At 31.7% G+C, this 23,097-nt stretch overlaps 2 protein-coding genes across 2 annotated transcripts; one reads left to right on the top strand and one right to left on the bottom strand.

Moving 5' to 3' along the window:
- Window positions 1-20,257: 20,257 nt before the first annotated feature.
- On the bottom strand, window positions 20,258-20,755 carry LOC107934058 (inorganic phosphate transporter 1-4-like). Its single transcript, XM_016866729.1, has one exon. The coding sequence runs from the start codon at window positions 20,753-20,755 to the stop codon at window positions 20,258-20,260; it is 498 nt and encodes a 165-aa protein (XP_016722218.1).
- A 394-nt stretch (window positions 20,756-21,149) lies between these two features.
- LOC107914039 (glutaredoxin-C4) lies at window positions 21,150-23,097 on the top strand. The gene is made up of 4 exons (XM_016842797.2): window positions 21,150-21,490; window positions 21,764-21,837; window positions 22,572-22,670; window positions 22,785-23,097. Exons 1-4 carry the CDS (start codon window positions 21,345-21,347, stop codon window positions 22,859-22,861), a joined length of 396 nt encoding a protein of 131 aa, XP_016698286.1. The 5' UTR covers window positions 21,150-21,344; the 3' UTR covers window positions 22,862-23,097.

The following is a 23,097-nucleotide window of genomic DNA, read 5'->3' as shown; positions in this document are numbered from 1 at the left end:
AATAAAATAAAATAAAGTAATAAATAAATAATAAAATAAAATAATAAAATAAAATAAAAATAAAGAATAATAAAAATTGGGTTGTCTCCCAATAAGCGCTTGTTTAACGTTGCTAGCTTAACGACTTAACTAGTATTAGGGCTGTTCCAGCTGAATTCTTTCGTTCGTATGGGTTTGGAAATTCTTTTTTTTTATCACATCCACCATATTTGGGTTTAATCGTCCTTGTGCCTCTTTTTTTGGTTTCATAGTTTTTTCTAAGAGGTTGATCCCTTTTAAGTTGGAAAAGGTCTTATCATTCTCCAAAAATGTGAATTTGAGATGCTCGGGAAGTGGTTTTAACTTCGGATCTGGTGCTTGCACAACAGAAGGTAGAAGTTTAGTATCCATAGGAGCCAATAATTTATTAACAGATTCAAAATCATCAAACATCATTTTAGATTTATCTCCATAAGATGACTCAAAAGTTTTTCTACTGATAAGTCAATTATGTCGACACGGTTTACGTCCAAGACTTCACTTAGGTGACTAATAGTGCCATAAACGTTAAACTTCATGATCTCCCCGTCAAACTTCATGTGAGGGTTCCACTTCGTACATCAATCTTAGTATTTGCAGTACTAAGGAAAGGTCGCCCCAACAAGATGTCTGGAGACCTAGGAGCGTTATCCTCCTCCATTTTTATCACATAAAAATCTACAGGGAAGATAAGCCCATTGAATTTGACTAATACGTCCTTGAGGACTCATTCGGGATGCCCCTTGAGGATTCATAAGATCAGCCCATGTTTGTGGGGATTTTAGTTTTGCAACCCACGAAAAGTTGGCAATAGCTGAATTAAACCTGACTTCAGTTCAAAATTAGTATCCATAGTAGGATACGCAATGCACAATGGCGGTTATTCTATCAGAGCTTCGGCCAGTTACCGAATTGTTTGAGCCATTAGTTTATGTGCTAAATTTGGGTTTTCGTTAACCTTGGCGTTAAAGACTTCTTCTGGTGAATCGACTTCAACTTTTTCACTTTCAAATGTTTGAGTAAGGTTTTCATTAACCCTAGACTCTACTTCGTCATCTATTCTAATTTCTGGTGGTGGGTTACTCTGAGTCTCAACCACTCCAGACTGATTTTTCCTTAGCTTTGTTTCCTTGCGATTAGCTCCCACAGTCTTTTCAATCTTTGAATCGAACTCAAGAGTGCTTGGAGCAGATTTGGTCATAAGAAACAAAAAACAAGATTAATACGTTGCCAGTCCCTGGCAACGGTGCCAAAATTTGGTGCGGTCGTTGAGAGTACCAAAAATATCGTATTCTCTATAAATAATGAAAAAGAACAGTAAAGGGGAAGTAGGGTCGAATCCTCAGGGATCGGATTGCACGAATGCTTATTTCTCAAAATTTTGGGCAGAATCGTGCCCAGGAAAACCTGTGTTCCTGAAAAAAATAAAAAACAGAATTTTAAAGTTTTGATCTATGAGTAAAATTAAAAAAACACAAAATTAAAAGTTGAATTGAAATTTCAGAAATTAAAAGTAAAAATAAAGTTGAGAAAAATATTTCTTATAGTGATTTTCCAGCCTCCGGTTGTCTCGGTTCGCCTTAGGTTAAATCATTGGCTTTTAAGTGACCCTTCTTAAGCAAAATAAGCCAGTTATAGTGGAAGAGGACGCCTACGACCACCAGCTCCAAGAATTTAAACTTAAGATTTGGTGGAACCTGACTCTAGCCAATAATCGCTTTTGTGAGACTATCTTATACTAGATCATCATCTCCCAACAGCGAATACCACGCCATTTTGTCTCTTAGAATCGCCAACCTCTGACGTAGAAAGCCAACGAACTGACTGTGCAACCTTCCCAAAACGTACAAAGCGGCCGTTCCTTGAACAAGTTGAAAAGATCACCTATTAAGGGATATGGACGGAAGTGTCAGCCCCGTAATGTAGAGAAGCAATGAATACCCTGTTGAGAAGACTAAGCGCGGATTTTAAGCCTCATGAACCCTTTTTGGGGAATTTTGACAACCTTTGGTTAGATGAATTTAGTGGCTCATGATTTTTGGGAAAGAAATAAATATAATGGAAATGGAAATTTTATTAAAGAAAATATGGAGAGAATAAAAACTAAGTTTTTTGGGGGAGAGAGAGTTTACAGAAAAAGATGTGTCCAATTTGTGTCACTCCATCCCCTATTTATAGTACTAGAAAACCTAGTCTATTCCTAATTAAATTCTAAAAGATAAATACAAATAAATAAAGATAATTAAAGATAATAAAAGATAAATGAAAATAAGTCCTAAAATTAAATCTAAATAATAATCCTTAATAATTATCCTAATATAATTGGAATTAAAATGGAGTCTTATGCTATAAAATCTCTTCTTTTGTATTTTTACCCCAAAAGTCTTCCACACTTTGCATTTTCAACACCACTTCTCTCCTACTTCGCATGCTGACGCAATTCATCTTTAATTTCACGGTTTTTGCCCACAAATTTCCTTTTGCCTTCAATTTAGTCCCTACAAGACAAAGAACCATAAATAGCCTAAATTAGTAGGATCATACTCAAAATAAACATGTAATTAGCACATAAAAATATGACGTTCTAGAATATTATCACTTACTTTGGGTTATTTTGGCATGTTTGAATCATGTATATATATGTGCATGTGATGCTTGTGGATAGTTAGCATAATAGATATCTGATAGCCAAGTTTTGATTGATTAACATACTTGAGAAAATATATCAAATGATGCATAGTTGATAATGGTCATATTTATGAATTGAGGAAGTAAAGTTTGGTACAAATAGTATAGCATATTTTGGTGATTTGTGTATATGTAAAATGGAAGTATAGAATGTGTATGATTTACATTTGAATTGACTAGTTTAAATGTTTATATATGCTATGTGTTGGTCCCAATTGATGTGGTGTAAATACATATAAGTTTGGGTGGAAAAATTGGCTTGGTAAATAGCCTATTTTTGTCCACACGGGTAGAGACACGGACATAACAACATAATCATACAATTCAATTCAATCATATTAACATACATTTTTAAGTTATACGAACTTACCTTGAAAATGGTTCGTTTTTGAATTTCAACTAATCCGAAACCTTTTGCTTTCCTCGATCTAGTTCCGTAGTTGGTCTTTCCGGATCTATATGGATAAATTTAACTATTAATCTATCACATTTCATATACATTTGCATTCTATTGCATCCTAGGTAAAATTACCATTTTGCCCCTATCATTTTCAAAAATTTTGATTTCGTCCCTAGGCTCGAAAAATGAAATTCATGAAATTTAACCCTCTAAATTTATAAACAACATTTACAACAAACATTTTTCACAAATTTCAGAATTTTCATGGGTTTTTCACCATTTTTCATTTTAGTCCTTAAATCAAGTTTTCATCAAAAATTGCTTTGTAAAAGTTGTTTATCTATGAATAAATTTTCATTTTCTACCATAATTTCAAAATTTCAGCATATTCATCCACGACCCAAATTTCATACCTTAATAACTTTTCATATTAATACCCTAAATAGAGAGATTAGACTATCCTAGTTTCAAAAATATAAAAGCCATTAAAAACGGGACTTGATTTCATACCTTTTCAAGCTTGGTAAGTAGTCTTCCTCTCTCCTAGGGTTTTCATAGAAATTTTGGGAAAGATGATATGAAATTAGATGAATATTTCTTTTTATTTAATTTCCATCTTTTACTTTTAGTGACTTCCAATTTAGTCCCTTGCCTTTTCTAATTTTTCCATGGATGAGTCAATAAAATTAACTTCAATGGTCTAATTACCAAATAAGGACCTTAAGTGTTGAATTCTACAGCTATTTGATACCTATAGCTACTAGAATCTAACTTTTACATTTTATGCAATTTAGTCCTTTACCTAATTTACCACACAATCAATAAAACTTTCGTATCAAAATTTTCATGTGACCTTTCTATCATGATGCCAACCATAAAATAAAATAAAATTATTTTTATTTTAACTTGGATTTGTGGTTTCATAACCACTATTCCGACCTTATCGAAATTGGGTTGTTACAGTCTAGGCTAACCTAAGCTCCTTAATAATGCATTGAATTGTGCTAGAAGCAACATGTAACAGCCCGATTTAGGCCCTAGTCGGAACGGTGGTTTTAGGACCACGAATCTGAGTCAGAAAAATATTTAAAAATTTTATTTTGTGTTTATTATGTATGAATTTATATGTGTGAAATTTTCGTGATTTAATTTTGTCGTTTGAGTGTCTGATTAAATAAAAGGACTTAATCGCGTAAAACAAAAATTTGATGGTTAATTGTAAAAGGGCCAAATTTTTGTTGTCTTTATAATATGAAGTATTTATGTTGCAATATTACATTTTTTTAGGTGATGGACGGTTATAACTATGACTTATAAGGGTTTTATATTTTATTTTAAAGGTTAGGTGTGTAAAATGATTATTAAATTAATATATTATAAAACATAAAAAAATAAAGCCATTATATGTGTTTAGATTGTGTTCTTGTCGAAACTAAAGAAAATAAGAAAGAAAAGAAAGCTTTAAGGGTTCGGCAACTTGCTAAGCTCAATTAAGGTATGTAATTAGCTCGGTTTTTGATAATTTTTACATTTTTGAGATCATTGTTAAGTTATCTACAAGACCCATGCTTGAATTTTTGATTTTGAAGAATATTTTGAGTTATGCCATTGTTGATAGCTTGTGATTTTTGTTGTTTAATATGAAAGATATGTTTTAGTTTAACATATTTTTTATTTGACTTTTTGATGATTTTGAGTAATTAGGACTAAATTGCAAAAACAATAATTTGAGGGACTAAAATGTGAAATAAATGAAATATATGGGCTTGTATGAGCACTAGGAATATTTGGCCAAACATGGGTATCTTGAAATTTTGAATATTTTGTGTTTTGTGAATAGGGACTAAATTGTAAAAAGTGTAAATGCCAGGGGTAAAATGTTAATATTCCCATTTATGTATTTTTGGACTAAATTGAATGAAAATATGTTTGAATTAGCTTATTTTGAATATGTTTAGATCAAGAACCAAAGAAATCGGATTTGGATCGGAGAAAAACAAAAGTTGTCGACTAGCAGCCCTGTCTCGTTTTATAACGTCCGAGGTAAGTTTATAAGTAAATAGACATACTTAATTTTAATTAAATACAAAGTATATATGCTGTAATGAAATATATGAATTAATATATGCTAATGTCGAATGTGTATAAGCATGGTAATTATATTCATGCATTCGTTTCGACTGAGTTATAACATTTGGAAGTCCGTATGAATTATATGGAATATCTGAAATTTCTGATACATGAATTGTTTATGAGACAACTTTATAATAGTGATATTCGGGATTTGAGCCTAGCAAGCCTTGTGCTGGTGAATTAAATCAGGCTTATGCCTAGCAGGCTTATTGCCGGTGTATAAAATCAGACTTAAAGTCTAGCAGGCCTTGTGCTGGTGTGAGATTCAGGCTTAGGCCTAGCAGGCTTTATGCCGGTGAATTATTATAAGTTGAAGCCTAAAAGACTTTATGTTGATGTGGTAATTGAATACGTTAAACGAGCTAAATGATCAGGTATGAGTTAGCTTGTTGTTTACTTGAAAATAAGGTAAGCTGATCATTTGATATGTGATACAAACATATGTGTGATGTTAGTCTGAAATTTGTAAGTAATTGTGAAATATATTCAGCCAAAGTTAAGCATAATTATGTGGTATGAAGATTTGAGACATGAGTATATGAAAACAAGTGTTTAAAGATTCAACTCTATGCATTGATAATATGATTTTCATAGTGTATGACATTTCGGTATAGATACATGTATATTCGATTATACGATAAGTGTAAGTATGAGATATTAAAGTTTGATTCAAGAATATATGTTTGTGGGTGTGTATATTCGATTATATAATGGTATAATGGTATTATGGTTTTGAAATTGAATGTTACATTGATAATAGTTATAGTACATTCGTTCAAAGGTTATGTATAGTAATATCATATTGTAACCTATGTGCAAACTTATATAAATGATTATATACGGCCTAAATGATGTAAACAAAGAATAATTATAAGTGATTCATGAATATATGTATATGAGTTTATATATATTCGGTTAATTATTGATATTGTGGCTTTGAAATTTGAATGATATATTAATATTAATTGTATGGATATTTGGTAAAAGTGAAAGTATATGTATTATATGAAATTATAAGTTTGAAGTTAAATGTGATTAAGATAGTATAAATTGGTTTGGTAATTAAATCGATATTGACAATGAGTTATTTATTTGCTTATAACTTACTAAGCTCTTAAAGCTTATTTTGTGTGTTTTTCCTATGTTTATAGATTTTCGGAGATCTGCTCGGGTTGGAAGTCGGTGGAGATGACATCACACTATATGGTTATCATTTCAGTAAATAATATTTTGAGATTCAATTATGTGGCATGTATAGGCTAGTTTTATAGTTAATTGTTTTGAATGAGTATGTATTAAAGCCATGTGAAAATGGCTTAACTATCTTGCTTGAAATCGGTTATGTTAAATTATGGTTTGTGTTCATTTTAGTGATAATATTAGGTGCTATGGTTGAATAATATTTATGATATGTGTTATTGTGCATTGAAGTTGATTGGTGAGCTGGATGTGGTTTAAATGATTTGGCCATGGTATACTGGTAAGTATGAAGTATATTTGTTATGTTACTTTTGGTTGAAATGCTTCGGTTATGACTTGTAATGATAGTAATAACCTCATTTGGTTGACTAATACATTCAGTTAAATGATAGTAAGAGATATTGACTATAATTGATTATTAGTTCGACACACACACACACACACACATATATATATTTATGTGAATGCGGTAGTTTATATGATAAGGGGATGTGTTAATATTTGGTCTTGAACTAAACTTATGTTAAAAATATATCCAAGGTATTATAATGTTTATGAAATTGTTTATGTGTTTCAGCTACATGATATATAATGATTGTTAAATGAGCTAAGTATATCACCTACTAGTTAGGTGACAATTAAGATACATGCATAGAGTATATTCGGTGTTCCATTATGGTTCAGAATAATGATATGTATAATTCATGATTTGTTTATTATGGTAAAAGATATGTACTAATTTAATCAGATATGCTTTGTTAGTTGAATTTATAAATGTATATGAACAAATGCACTTATACTATGGTTGGTATATGTGTAAAATCGAATAATACTTGTCCTTATGATTCAGTTTATTTTGGAAATGCATATGCATATATCATGCTTATATGATTTGTAAAATAGGTACAATTGATGAAGGTAAATATTGAGTATGTGTTAGGAATGTATTGATAGAAAAATGGTTAATTAAAAAGTAACATATATATGTATATATATTTTTATGCGGATGTGCAATTGGTAAACTTTTAATTTAAGTTGAATGATGGAATTGATATTACCTAAATGTTTAGTGATATATTATTGATTATTTATGTAATTGATAATGCCTTGTAATATGACTTAATTGGTTAATCCTGTGCATGTACAGAATTAAGAAATAAAATCTTTAATTTTTATTTTAGTATTCACTTATCATTAAAGTGATTAACCTGTGATTTGTATATGTAATATACTTATATTTAATTTATTATATGCTCTACATGTATATAAGAATATGACTTGTGATAATATGAGAATGTTCAGAACTGTGCTTATGTTCAGTAATGCCTTGTGACCCTAGTCCAGCGACGAATACGGGTTAGGGGTGTTACACAACAATTCCGATCACTCACCGACTTTCGGTCGAATGTCAAAGGCTAGGTAAGCTTCTCTTTGGCTTTTATCTTGCTCGTAGAAGCTCCCGATTGATCCAGCACTTTGAATACATAATAAAAACATTACACACTTATTAATTACATACTTATTCCCATCCAAACCATAGCAAAAATACAAATCTGCACTCTTTTATTACTACCGAAAATTAACTAGTTTTATCAAAATAAGAGATTCCTTGCCAAATTTTCATTTTTAAACCTCGAATTTGATTTCAAACATCCTAATACCATTCAATTATAGATATAAGTCTTCAATTTCATCTAATTAGTCGGATTTAACTTTTCCAGAAAATCAAGCTCTCATGAACATTTAAGAGAGAAAACATTCTATTCTTAAAAGTTCATTAACGATTTATTAAATTGAGTTAAAATACCTTCTAATTAGTTCAAAATGAGTCAAAAATCACTTTAAAATAGTACGTTTACTTATGATTTCTGGATTCATCATTTTTGAATCAAAGCTTGGTTTAAAAACGTTGGATCTATCAAAATCTCCATACAATCAATTAAAACTAGAATTGAATTAACAACATGTTTTGTTTGATCATAAAAAGTCAAAATGTTACCTTAATTTGTTAAAAAAGGCAAACTATGGATCTAATTCAATGATGAACATGAGAAGAACAATGGTGAAATTGATAGAGAAATCATAGTTTTTTCTTTGAAATTGGAGGTTATTTTGGTGTTTGGGAGGCTAGAGAGTCTGAGTTGTTTGGCTAATTTAAGAAGAAAACTTAGATTTGGATTTTTAGAGATATTTCAAATGGAAGAGATGGAGGTAAAGTGACACTAAGGTGTTTAAAAGCTAACCATTTTTCAAAAATTGGGCAATTTCCCTTTTAACCACTTTGGATTTCCACTCTTTTTCAAACCAAACCAAATTTAATTAAAAACTCATTTCATCAATTATTTTCAAAACCGGCTTTATATTTAGAATCCGTTTTAAATTAATTAATAATCAAACGCTTAATTTTAATTTCCCTACCTAAATTTTAGTCTCATTTATTATTTTTATATTTTTACCTAATTATTACTACGATCCTAATTCTAGTATTTGGTTCACTAACGCGATTCTACTAACCTAATTTTTAGGATGTGACACATCAATCCATTTTAATATGACTTACACATAGGTTGAATTAGGTAAAGTAAAATTCTTGAAGTACTTACAATCAAATGCTTGGATGAGCTCTTTCTTCTTCCTTCATTCTTTTGCTACTTCTTTCCCCTTATCAAGACCTTGTTGATCACCTCTTTTCTCTTTCTCTTCATTAACATATCACACACATACAATATTTAATATAAAAACCACAATCACGCATCATTTCCATGCACCTTTAATGAAATAAACATGAAATCCTTAAAAGAAACTTCGTCATCCTTACCTTAAACTTTAACTTAAATCCCTAACTTCACTTTTTCTCTCCATAAATGTGAACATTAACTAACTTTACAAGAAACTTAGCTTGCTATGAGGTTGCTCTATTGATTTCACTAGGAATCAATGGAAATTTTGATATTTTTGAGCTTGAGGAGGTTGGAAATGGTGAAAAGGACTATAATAAAAGAAAATGAAAATTGGCTATAAAGAAGGTGGAAGGTGACGTGAAAGAGAAAGGATGAAGATAATGGAGAAGATTTTTCTACATCTTTCTATATTAAAAATCTATTTAATTTAATATTTTAAACTATTAATAATATCTAATTAAAAAAAATCTAAACATCATCATAATACACATCAAGTGGTACACATTCAATTTCAATCTCATCCAAAATTTATTGTAGTTCTTGGTTAAATTAGACTTCTAATCTTTCCTCTTTTTCCATCAATCTAATGCAATTATTCTATTTTTAAAAAAAAATCATACTTTTACCCTAACACTTTTCATATTATTGCGATTTAGTCAATACTTCAATTTAATTTTTCTCAATTCAAAAGTCTTGTTAATTTCCTACAGGATCCAACTACATTCTCTACTCATACTCATAATTCCTATTTTATTTACTTAGAAAATTCTAACACATGCGAGTTCCAAAATAACACTACTCTCATCTTAAGGGGTATTATAGATATTACATCTATGATTTTAGTTCAAATTCATATAAATGTATAATTTTTTTAAAAAAAATTCTTATATTTATATTATGAAATAATAGGTACAAAATCTTTTCATATTTTTATTTTTGAATACAAATTTTCATTTTCATTTAAAAAACATGTTTTTTAAGAAAGAAAATTTAAAGAATTAAAATTATTTTCGAAAAAATGAAAAAGAAAATACAGAAACAGAAACTATTTTCCTAAACCAAATGGAGGTGTGTTTGGTTTTAGAAAATATGGGTTATTTTTGTTTTATTTTTTTGGAAAATAGATTTTTTCTTTTTAAATGTTAGAGTTGAAAATTTTGAAAAATATTATAAAAATGGAAATATGTGAAAACTACAACATAAAAAAAGTGTTTCATTATTTCCGCTAAAACTATTTTGAAAAATTAGAAAAATACATAATTTTTTAATTTGGATTTAATCGATAATTTATCCTAATTTTAATCTATTAAGCCAATAACTTTTCTTAACGAATTAGTGACCCTAGTTTGAGTTCGCAATAACTTTTTTTTTATTTTTTTAAAAATAATAAATATTTACTTTTTATTAAAATAAAAATATTTTATTTTCTATATGACCACTTATGTTTATTTAAATTAGTTTTATTTTATCATATTAATAACATTTTTATTTATTAACAACCTTTTAATATCAAATCATTGATCATGACTTGAGTCTATATACATGTAGGGACTTCTTTTATTAAAATAAAAATATTTTTACTTCAAATTTTTATTAAAAAAATTCTCATTACAATTTATTTTTTAAAATTTTCATCACTTATGTTTATTTAAATTAACTTTATTTTTATTATATAATTAACATTGTTTGTTTGTCTTTTAATTTAATTACTATTTAGTAATTGTATTTCATATTTTCATTTAAAAATATATGTTTTCGATTTATAGAAATTAAATAATGAAAATTATTTTTTTAAATAAAAATAAAAATTATTTTCATTATTTTCAGTTATTAAATAAAATAGTTAATAAGAATAAATAATACTAGATTTTCCCCACGGGGTGAAAGGAAAATTATATTTATACAATATTTTTTTTTTAAAGTCTTTAGACTGGGCTTATTATTAAAAAAATAAAATACACAATATTAACCCAAAATATATAGCAGAAAACCAATAAAAATAGATAAAATAACCGGCCGGAACTAAAGTGGCCCAAAACCTAAATAGAAAATATCTAGATATTTTCCGAATAGTCTAGAATGCTAATTAAATGTGCGTAATCAATGTCCAGTCAGAAAATGCTATGAATCATCTTGTTATCTAAGTACCATTTTTGCTTTTTCTTTCTTACGATTCATTTTTTGAGGAAAGTTTGTTCTTTCAAAAACCTTTCTTCTGCTATTCTTTGCTTTCCTCTTTTATCTTTTTGCCCTTTCATTCTTAATCTAGTTCTCTTCTCCGGTCAATCCTTCGTTGAAGTTCAACATACTCCGGGACCCTCATTTTTAGGTACATTTCTTCTTCCTTTTTAGAGTTTCTGTTGCCAATATATGCGCAAGGTGTAATGGCGTAAATTCAATGTTATCGGAACAGTGGTTTCGTAATCACAAATCCGATTTAAAGAGAAATTTATTTCAATATTTTTGCTTGAAAATTTATATGATAAGAAAATCGTATGAAAATATTGATAGGAAAATTTTATCAATTTAGTGATTAGTTAGAAAAAGAAATTATTGAAGAAATTGGGTAAAATAAGGTATCGGGACCTCTATCTCGTAAAACCGAGTCAAAAATAATTTTTTAAATATTTATGAAATGTTATTAATGTGATACGAAATTTTAATGTTTGGGTAGTCAATTAAATGAAAAGGACTAAATTGTAATAGGTGTAAAAGTTGCTAGAGTGATTAAATAGCTTAAGAGTCTAATTAGAAAGGATTTAAAAGGCAATTAGACCCAAAAGTTATTTGGGCTGGACGGCAAGGGTATGAAATCAACAGAAAAATTGATAAATTAAGGATAAAATTGGAATATTGCAAAATTAACTAAATAAAATTAGGACTAAATAGGAAATATCTAGATTTCTCTTCATTTCTCTTCAATTCCAGCAGCTAAAAACGCCATAGGAGGGTTCTCTAAGCTGATATTTCATAATTTTTGCACCAAGTGAGTTAATCTTTGCCTTTTTCTTGTAATTTTTGTGTTTCTAAGACTTTTACAACTAGATCCTACTATTAAATTCATTAGTTTTTGATTTCATGGATGAAATTGAAAGTCACCATGGTTGAGTGCTGTAAGTTTATGATGAAATAGAATGAAATTAAAGCTTTAATTTGTTTATGAGATGATTTTATTAGGCAATTTCACTGGAAATTGATTTTTAGGACCTAATTGTGAAAATGTTTGGAATTAAAGTCTATTGCTGAAATTCTGATTCCTAAAGGTTGTAAACTAGTTTAAGGTGATAGAATAAAATGTTAATTGAGAAAAATCAGCTCAATTGAGAGGCTAATTGAGTAGGGACGAAATTATCATTTATTAAAAGCTTAGGGGAAAAATGGTAATAAACAGCTTGCACTAGAACAGTTTGGACAGCAGCAGTAGACTAACTTTGAAAAATCACCAAAAATTGTAGGAATCGAATTAGAAGATGAAAAAAAATATGTAATTAAATCTTATTGAGTCTAGTTTCTCATAGAAGAAATATTGTAAGCAATGGATTTGTAAATTTTGAGATATAATGAATTTTGTGAGACAAGGTCAGAATGAATTCGGGTTCCCCTGTTCTGACTTTGAAAAATTATAAAAAATTGAATAAAAATAATTAGGGACTTAAATTTATATGTCTAGAATTATGAATGAGTCTATTTTAATAGAAATAAACAAGAACATCATTTGAATTCTGTATAAAGAGATAATTTATTTTTAGTGAAGAAGGGTCAGAACTGTTAGACAACAGAACAGGGGTGACTTTGAAGAATAAACTGTACTGATTGGCTAAACCAAAAATTCTGAAAATTTTATGGTAAAAATATATATGAGCCTAGTTTCAGGGAAAATTAATGGATCTTAATTTGGAATTCCGTAGCTCAAGTTATAAATAATTTAGTGACTATGACTCAAGTAGACAGCTTTGAATGAACTATAAATAATAGTTGAATTATAGAGAATGTTGCATATGAACATCAAATGTATTAAATTGATAATTAAATTTATTTATTTAGATCCATAAGATTCAAATACGAAGCTAGATCGAGGAAAGGAAAAAGTTCGGGATTAGTAGATTTTTACTGTTTACAAACAAGTATCAAGGTAAGTTCGTGTAACTTGAATTATATTCTGAAATGCTTGAGATTGTATGTTATTGATGTGAATATGATTTGAATGTTCATTGTATGAAAATTAATGAAACATTGATATATTTGATAAAATGGAAAGAAATCCCGTTTAAATGAAAGGAAAATTCGATGGATCTCTGAAAAGGAATTGACGGTAAAAAGGATCTAGCCCGGACGGGTGATCCTATCCTGATATAGCCCTCCCGAAGAATATGTGTAAAATGGATTTAGCCAGGACGGGTAATCCGAATTAGGGTCTGAATTTAGCCTGGACTAGTAATTCAGATCCAAGCTCATTAGAGTAATTGTCGTTGCAGGGGATTTAGCCTGGACTAGTAATCCCGACAATACTCTATGAGTTTATATTGCAGAGGATTTAGCCTGGACTGGTAATCCCGCTGCAAGGTTGAGGTTCGCGGGAGTGTGCTCTCTGAAATGGAAATGTGCGCACATGAATATGAATTGACGGACCCGGAATTGTACACTAAAAGTGTACATCTGAAAATCCATCGAAATTCTGATAAATTCAACTGGATAAATATGAAAAATAATAAGGGAATGAAAATCATGGTATTGATGAGTACATCAATCATGGTATATATTATTGGTACATGGAAATTATTGTACTAACTTGAATGTTGAGTTTGTGCATATTAAGGTAATAATGCATTGAATGGATATATGGATGTTTATTATATTGTATTGAAAATATTAGGTAAGTATAATTCTTGTTACATGAGCTTACTAAGCACAAAGTGCTTACCCCGTTTCCTTTTTCCCTGTTTTGTAGTATTAAGAGCTCGGAGGTCGGATTTGGTCGGAGACACATCACACTGTCAACCTCAAGATTTCGGTATATAAAGAAACTTTATTTTGGAAATCAATGGCATGTATAAGCTAACAAAGTAAATGTTAACGTGAAATGAATGTAAAGTTAGCCATTAGTATGGTTAACAAGCCTGGTTATAGATATGTGATGACGTTATCTTCTATAAATGCATGAATCTATCATGAAAATATGTTGAATTGATTTGGTTGATGTGGATTAGTCTCGATTTAATATTACAGGGAAGGTTAGATATTTATAAAAGGGCTATATTGAATATAAAAAAAATTTAATTCGTAAACTCCAGTAATGCCTCGTACCCTATTCCGGCAATGAATACGGGTAGGGGTATTACACAAGGGCATTCTCTGATCTGGGTGTATGTTTAAAAATAAAGCTTCTAGATCTATTAACTTTTTGTTGAATATCGTGTATATATGCCCCTATTTGTGAACGATCTTGACTTTTGGTTGCACATTTTTTTATTATTGTGAGGGAGTCACCTTCTATCAGAACCTTCGACAACTCCTGTTCCCCTTCTATCAGAACCTTCGACAACTCCTGTTCCCCTCCTACTTGAACCGCTTTTCTACATGCTATTGCTTCAGCTGCAAAGGCGGACGTTACCCCGTGGTGGATCTCGGAGCAGGAAAGTAAGATATCCCCTTCTTCGTTTCTGGCAACAATCTCTGAGGCAGATTGATGGTGATTCGCATCATACGCATCATCAAAATTTATTTTGACGAACTCACTAGGCGGGTAACTCTATCCTACTATCATCTTCCTTTTTGTTGGATTTTTTATTTCTAACCCATCAAGTTCAGCAATATAGTTGTTTATGAAGTCTACTACTTGCTAACCTGTAGTGTTTTTCTGTTCGTGTATTATTCTGTTTCTTTCTCCCCATATAGTCCACAATCCACAACAAAAGAGACAGCTCTGGTGTGAAGAAAGCTGGTCAATGATGTAGGTAATCCATTGTAGAAAATCTGTATAAGGCTCCCGAATAATATTCTGCATTTTTAATAGTGTCTAAACATCCACTATGACAGGGCATTCACGAAAGATATGGTCGATCGTTTCAGCTCTTTCTCCACATCGGGGGCAGCTTGTATTGCTTACAAGCTTTCGATGCTGCATATTAACCCATATCGGAAAATAATTCCATGAGATTCTCCATATTGTAATCTTGATTTTATTTGGTAGATTTAGGAGCCATAGTTTTTTGTAGAAATTTCTGTAGCCGGTTTGTAAAGGTAAGCTCTAGGGATTTCATCAAAAGTTAGTAATAGTTTATAGAAGTTGCGGACCGAAAACTCTCTTGAATGCTCGCCTCCCCAGACCAGTAGATCATCATGAGGTGCGCTTGCTAAAGGTATTCAGAGGATTTTTCTAGCATCATCCTCTAAAAAGGTATTGTTTATAAATTCTCTTCTCCATGCTCTTTCATTACTGTCGATCAATTCACTGACCTTGGCATCTTGCATAAAATTAACAACTGGAATCCAAGCATCAGCATTTATAAAAATATTTCTGCCTGTGCCAACCCTCCAACACATTTCTTTTTCCAAGACACCTTTGGCTGCCCATATGCTTTTCCATATATAAAAGCTGGTTTTTCCCAATCGACACTTTAAGAAATGATCATTCAGAAAATATTTTGCTTTAAAAACTTGCGTAACTAAAGAATCCTGATTAGTAATGATCCTCCACCCTTGCTTAGCAAGTAGAGAAATATTGAATTGTGTCATATTTCTAAATCCCAATCCCCCTACTTCTTTTGATCGACACATGAATTTCCATTGACATCAGTGTATCCCTTTCCTACCCTGTCCTTTTTGCCACCAGAATTTAGCAAAAATATTTTCTAACTCCCCACATAATGATTTTGGTAAAAGGAAACATGACATAGCATAAGTTGGAATTGCTTGAAGAACTGATTTTATAAATACCTTCTTTCCCCCTTGTGAAAGTAACCTAGTACTCCAGCTTACAATTCTCAGCTTAATTTTATCTTTGAGATTCTGAAAAGCTTCCTTCTTTCTCCTTCCTACAACATTAGGAAGTTCTAGATATTTTTCCATATTTGTGGAGCTTCTCATACCTAGCAAACTCGATATTTCTTCTTTCTCTCGTTCTGTTGTATTTGAGCTGTAGAAAATTGTTAATTTGTTGTAGTTTACACATTGACCTGAGCACTGTTCATATTCCTTCAAAATATATTTGAAAATTTTCTCCCTCGTTGTGTCGCCTCACCAAACAGTATACAGTCATCTGCAAAAAGCAAGTGTGATGTTTCAGGTCCTCTTCTACTAGCCCTTACTCCCTTCATCGATCCCTTATCTATGGCCATTCTTATTAAAGACGAGAGTCTCTCACTACATATTAAAAAAATAAAATGGCTGAGCGGGTTACCCTGACGAAGCTCTCTAGTAGGCTTAAAAACCTTTCCTCTTCTCCCATTGATGTTCATTGTATAAGAGACTGTAGATATGCATTTCATGATTAATGTTACCCATTCTATAGCAAATCCTATTTGAAGCATAACTTCTTTTAAAAAAACCCACTCAACTCTATCGTAAGCCTTGCTCATATCTAGCTTAACTGCCATTAGCCTTTTTTTCTCATTCCGTCGTTGACGTGGTGTATGCAAGAGTTCATAGGCTATGAGCACATTGTTAGTAATTAACCTTCTGGGAAGAAAATCACTTTGAGTCTTATCAATACATTTTCCAATGACTTTTTTAAGACGATTTGCAATTACTTTTGCCACAATTTTGTATAGAACTGTGCATAAGCTGATAGGTCTAAAGTTAACAAGACTTGTGGGGTTTGGTAATTTTGGGATAAGCACAATATCTGTAAGGTTTAAAGAGTCAAAATCTCGTCCGTCGTTCAGTATGCCCAAACAAAATTTTTCAACATCTTTACCTACAATGTGCCAGAATCTTTGAAAAAATAAAGCTGGAAATCCATCACAACCAGGTGCTTTAGTGGGCCCTATTTCTTTCAAGGCTGAAAATACCTCTGCTGCTGTAAAAGGTACTAGTAAATCTGTGTTAATATCAGATGAGATATTAGAATGAATACCTTTTAGAATATGTGATAGATTCCCAGTACCGTTTGACGAAAATAAATTCTGGAAGTAATTTGAGGTTGACTCATTAATTGCTGATTCATCAGAAATTTCCCTCCCATCATCAGATTCTAGCCTAGTAATTGTGTTCGTTCATCTACGAGCTGTGGCATATTTGTGGAAAAAGCCAGAATTTTTTTCACCCAATTAAAGCCAATTGGCTTACGCCCTTTGTTCCCAGTACATATCATCCTTATTTATCTCCATATTAAAATGAATTTTAGTATCAGTCAGTTTTACTATTGTGTCATCATCTCTGTTGCCTGCCAAAAGATCTTCAAGTTCCTTTGTGAGCTTACTCTTCAACCCATCTCTACCCTTTTTTATTGAGCTTGCCCACCTCCTCAATCTTGTCTGCAACTTTTCTAGCCTTTGAGCAATAGTTCCATTTGATGACTCCCACGATGTTTTAATCTCTCTTTCAATAGATTTCTCCATGGTCCACCATGCCTCGAATTTAAAACTTGGTATCCCTTTATAGCTCCTCTCATTGTTATTATTGATTAGTAAGGGACAATGATCTGAAATTGAGTGTATTAAATGTTGAATAACTTCTTTTGGGCCAGCCATTTTTTATTCGCCACTCCCCTGTCCAATCACTCTTTAATATTCGCTTCCAGTAGATTCCCTCGCTCTCACGTAAACCAAACCTCCGAATATCCCACATCTATTAGTTGACATTCTTCTAAAACCCCGCGAAAAGCTTCCATTTTTCTCGTCTCTCGATTGACCTCCACTCTTTTTGAACGAATACATTATTTCGTTAAAATCACCACATCCAACTATGGGTGATTCTGATCCTGACCCAACTTCCTTAATAAGTTCCAAGAAACATCCTTATTGGTAGCATAAGGTGATCCATAAAACCTTGTAAACCTCCACTCTTCATTGACATTGTCCTCTTTTACAATCACATCAATATAACTTTTTGAGAAATTGTTTAGGCAAACCGTAATTTCTACTTTCCATGCCATAGAAATTCCACCTCTAGAACCTGCTGCTCCTACATCGATTCCATTCTCAAAACCACATCTCCTCCTGATTTTTTCTATGCGCTTTCATCTATTTTTGTCTCCATAAGAAATACCATTTGGGGTTTATGTTGCTTCAGCAAATACCGAAGCTTCTTACTGCCTGTGGACTCCTCAATCCACGACGTTCCAACAAATGGCTTTCATTGTGTCTAGTCGGCTTGCCCATTGGCAGCTGTCGATCTATTTTTGTTGGTAAAACAATCATGCTTGAGAGTTTCTGCTTGCTGATTTATACCTTTCACGATATGAAAATCTTAATCATTATATTTCATTCTTTTTGCTTCCTCTTTATAGTATATTCCTTTATTGTCATCTTCAATTTTTAACTCCTCCGATTTTCTTTTCCTCAAAATACTCTCACTGTTAGCCATGTCTGTCTCTTTAGTTGCCTCAATTCTCTTCCAACTCGATTTCTTTGCTGGTTTTAAAAGACTTGCGCAATTATTGTTTACCCCACATTCGTTTGCTTCCACATTAGTTATCCTGGATTTTTTGGCCTATCTCACTTCTATCCCTCTCTTGAAAAATTTGCTCAGAGATTTTCTCTATAGCACCTGTATATGAACATTGCATCTGCATCTTCTTTGAAATGGCATTAAGCTTTAAACTCTCTTTTCCAACAAAATTAACTTCTGCTTTTAATGCTAAAGAATAAGGAGGATCATCTCTAATTTTATTTTTTTCTACAGGTGTAAACGTGAGGCATTCATTGAGCCCATGCCCCCTCCTTCCAAAGCCAAAATAGAAAGTTGGTAATTTTTAATATTTAAATGGGATCCAGAACTTACTTTGATTTTCTGTTAAGATGAAAATACCCCTGCGCAAGGGTTTTTTCACATTTAACTGAACTCTAAGTCGACAGAAATCACCATTAATTGTCGATCTCAGAACGCCTCCAAAAGTAATCCTAATAGCATGCATTAAATCTTTTTTTATCAAATTCTGGTAGACATGGGCCAATCTTAATCCAATATGGGGATGAATTAAGTCAAATTTGACTCCTCTCTATCGATTTAGTCAACCAATCAAACAGCACTAAGTTTTTTTGAAACAACCAAGGCTGCCCCTCTATAATTGTCTCCAAACTTTCTTCACCTTCAACACTATCAAGAATAAATTCTGCTCTGCCAATTGGATCTCAAACTTTTTCCTCGTCTTCCATATACTTTTCATCTGTGCCCTAAAACTATCTGGATTATAGGATTTTTTTTCCATATAGGGCAAAGTAGGGTTGGCTTATCGCTGGGTACCACCATTGAGCTTTTAACTGATAACTGAATGAGTTCTTCTGCCAGAAAGGAGACCTCCTCTCCTGTAAAACCCTCTTCGCCACCACTTTCCTTCATCCCAAGCCGAAAAAAAACCTGTTCTCGCTAGGATGCTAAAGAAAGCACTCTTGACTAGGGTTTTTAAGGCTGCTCGAACTTAAACTTAATTGATGATTTATATTTATACAATATTTAACAGTATTTGAATTAACATTTATTTAATAATTGAAGATATAAAGTATTTCATGTATAAGTCTTCCTAAAGCTCAAATTAAGTCCTTAATTTATCATTTGTTTTATTAATATTTAGTAAAATTAGTTTATAAATAGTTTAATAAGTATTTAAAAAAATAATTTTAATGAGTGATTAAAAATCGAATTTTAGTTATTCAATTGATGATAAGTTTGATATATTATTTAAGGAGTAAATTATATATTATTTAAGGAGTTAATTAAAATACTATCATTTCTATTTTAGTTAATTTAAAATTTTTTTATTAATTTAGTCACTGCTATTAAAAAAAGTTTGTTCAAAATGGTCACTCAATCTTTTTTTCATAAGGGAAAGATGATCGAAGATGCCACATCATCAGTTTTTCCACCTATTTTCCACGTAATTAAAGGGTTAGAAATTTAAATAAATTTAAGACATGTTTTTTATTTAATTAGTTTATTCAAGAAACATAAAAGGAATTGCATTATTTCCCCGAAATCTCTAGTAAAGATTAGATGATGATGACGACGACAATGGCCCTCCTTCTCCCTCTCCTCCATTATTTTCGTTCTCACCTGACATCTTTTCTAAAGATTTCCCTTTCGATTCAGGAACCAAGAAAGTGAAGAAGCCTTGTGCATTGATTGCACCTAATACAATAAGTGAATTCTCGACTCTAATGCCTGCAGGGTACCCTGCATCTGCCATGGCCTTATCCTTATTCTGCGCCAAATACAAGAACCCAAATGCACCAAGCTTTCCTGCGGCTGCTGATATACCATGGCAAGTGGACCTCAACCTTGCAGGGAAAATCTCATTCGGTGCCACAAATGTTGTGGCGTTGGGTCCGGAATTCGAGAAGAAGAAGGTTAATGAGTACATCACAACGAAACCGATTCGGCTGTCCTTATGAGTCCAGTGGTTGTAAGGGAAGGCCAGTGCAAGCATGAACATAGTCATGAACAAGAAGCCCATCAATTGGATGGCAAAACTTCCCATAATATGTAATATCAGTGAACCAGTAGCCTAGAATGGTGCTGCAAAGAGTAATCAGTGTTGGTTCCCTTGCAATTTTGTGAATTTCTTAGAACCAGCAGAAATAACTTCAAACCTGTTGGGCACCCACAATGACATGCTGGGATGGAATTTCATTCATGCACCTTCTCCTCTGGTCTAGGTTCTACGAGATTAAGAAACTCAAATTTGCAGAAAGAGTTGAAGAAATCTATTTGAAAAAAAGCCTTTTATGTTTCTTAAATAACCTAAATAAATAAATAAAAAGTTTTAATTTTATTTAAATTCTTAACCCTTTAATTACGTGGAAAAATTGATGATGTGGCATGCCCGGTCATCTTTTCGTTAGGAGTAAACTGTTGACAATTTTCCTCGGGACTAAATTGACAAAAACAAATTTGAAGTGATCAAATTAAGAACTACACTATTTCAGGGTTACTAATGAGCTAGTTTACCCATTATTTAAGTATAGATATAGGGTGTGAGACGGCGAATGCGAGTTTAATATCTATTTTGTTGAGGCATAACACTAACAATCGCTGTTGTGAACAAACAAACGCAGACTTGAGCTTCAATGGCGGTGAAAATCTTGATAGCGTCAATCTTAGTAATTGCAGCATCTCTTTGCTGGGTATCGTCGGCTGATTCGTCTGAAGCTGCTTTCGTCAAAAAGACCATCTCTGCCCACAAGATCGTCATCTTCTCAAAGTCCTATTGCCCGTACGATTTCTTCACATCAATTATGCTTTTTTTAATCAACCAAAGTGACAACAAATCAATTAATATGCTTTGTTTTTCTTCCCGATCTATACTGTTCTGACTTTTCTCTTAATTTTTTTTCTCATTGGTTTTTATTAATACTCATATTCGATATAATTTTCCTCTTTTCAAGTAATAATACACTGTTCATTGTTTTACTGAACAATTCCTATATATTTTGGTGACCGAGTTTGAAGTTTGGGCTAACAGTTATTCTCCTTTGGTACTGTGCAGGTACTGCAGGAAGGCAAAATCTGTGTTCAAGGAGTTGAAACAAGTTCCATTCGTTGTGGAGCTTGATGAGCGAGGTCTTTTGACAAATAAATTCCCATTTTTATATGCAGGCCAAATTACTGTTTAGCTACAAAGTTCGTTTTGGTTGTAAGATAAAAAAAGTTGAAAATTGGTATAATAGCAAAGCCTTATTTAAAATATATTAGCAGCTCCATATTGACTTATGGAATATCACTCCTTGGTTTTGAACTTATGGAACATCAGTCCTCAGTTTTGAACTTGAAATACTTTGTTAGCTTCAACTGAAATTTACAGTATCTGCTCCATATTTACATATGGAGCATTATTTCTCGGTTTTGAACTTGAAATACTTGAGAAGTTAAAATTGTTTACGAGCTGCAACTGAAATTTACAGTAGCTGCTCCATATTGACATATGGAACATCAGTCCTCGGTTTTGAACTTGAAATACTTAAAGTTAAAAATAGTTTACTAGCTTCTACTGAAATTTACAGTAGCAGCTCTATTTTGACATATGGAACATCATACCTCGGTTTTGAATTTTTAAATACTTGGAAGTTAAAATAGTTTACTAGCTTCAACAGAAATTTACAGTAGCAGCTCCATATTGACATATGGAGTATCAGTCCTCGGTTTTGAACTTGAAATACTTGAAGTTAAAATAGTTTGCTAGCTTCAACTGAAATTTATAGTAGCACCTCCATATTGGTATATGGAACATCATTCCTCGGTTTGAAACTTGAAATACTTGGAAGTTAAAATAGTTTCTTTTCTTTTTTATTTGACAGATGATGGATGGAATATTCAGGATGCCTTGAGTGAGATTGTTAGTAGGCGTACTGTACCACAGGTTTTCATTAATGGGAAACACATCGGGGGGTCAGACGGTAATTTCTTCTTTTCTTTACCTGCAAATTTAATCTTTCTATCTTCATGCAATTGAAATATGTTTGGAAGATAGTATCTGTAGAGGAATTACAAATTCTATTCCTAATTTCCAGATACTGTTGAAGCATATCAGAGTGGAAAATTGGCTAAGCTGTTGGGTATTGAGGTAGAGAACAAGGATGATCTCTGAGTCCATAAACAAAATTGAATGTTTGTTGCCAGGGTAAATTTTGATTTTATTGCTTTTAAGGTACTTTATTTTACTTCAACTTTGAACTGTGAACCTTATGTTCCATGCAACTTTCCGATGTCCTAAAAGCTTGCATACTTGAAATTCTGGTGTTCTTGGTGATGCTTAAGGATTAGGTAAGAAAGCTTTAAGACAGAAATTTTACTATTGTAATTGGGATTCTCATTTTTTCTTTC

The sequence above is a fragment of the Gossypium hirsutum genome, chromosome A08, assembly GCF_007990345.1.
Source record: "Gossypium hirsutum isolate 1008001.06 chromosome A08, Gossypium_hirsutum_v2.1, whole genome shotgun sequence".
Taxonomy (NCBI): domain Eukaryota; kingdom Viridiplantae; phylum Streptophyta; class Magnoliopsida; order Malvales; family Malvaceae; genus Gossypium; species Gossypium hirsutum.
Note: the sequence above shows the minus strand (reverse complement) of the source record. Positions and strands in the feature narration are given on the sequence as shown.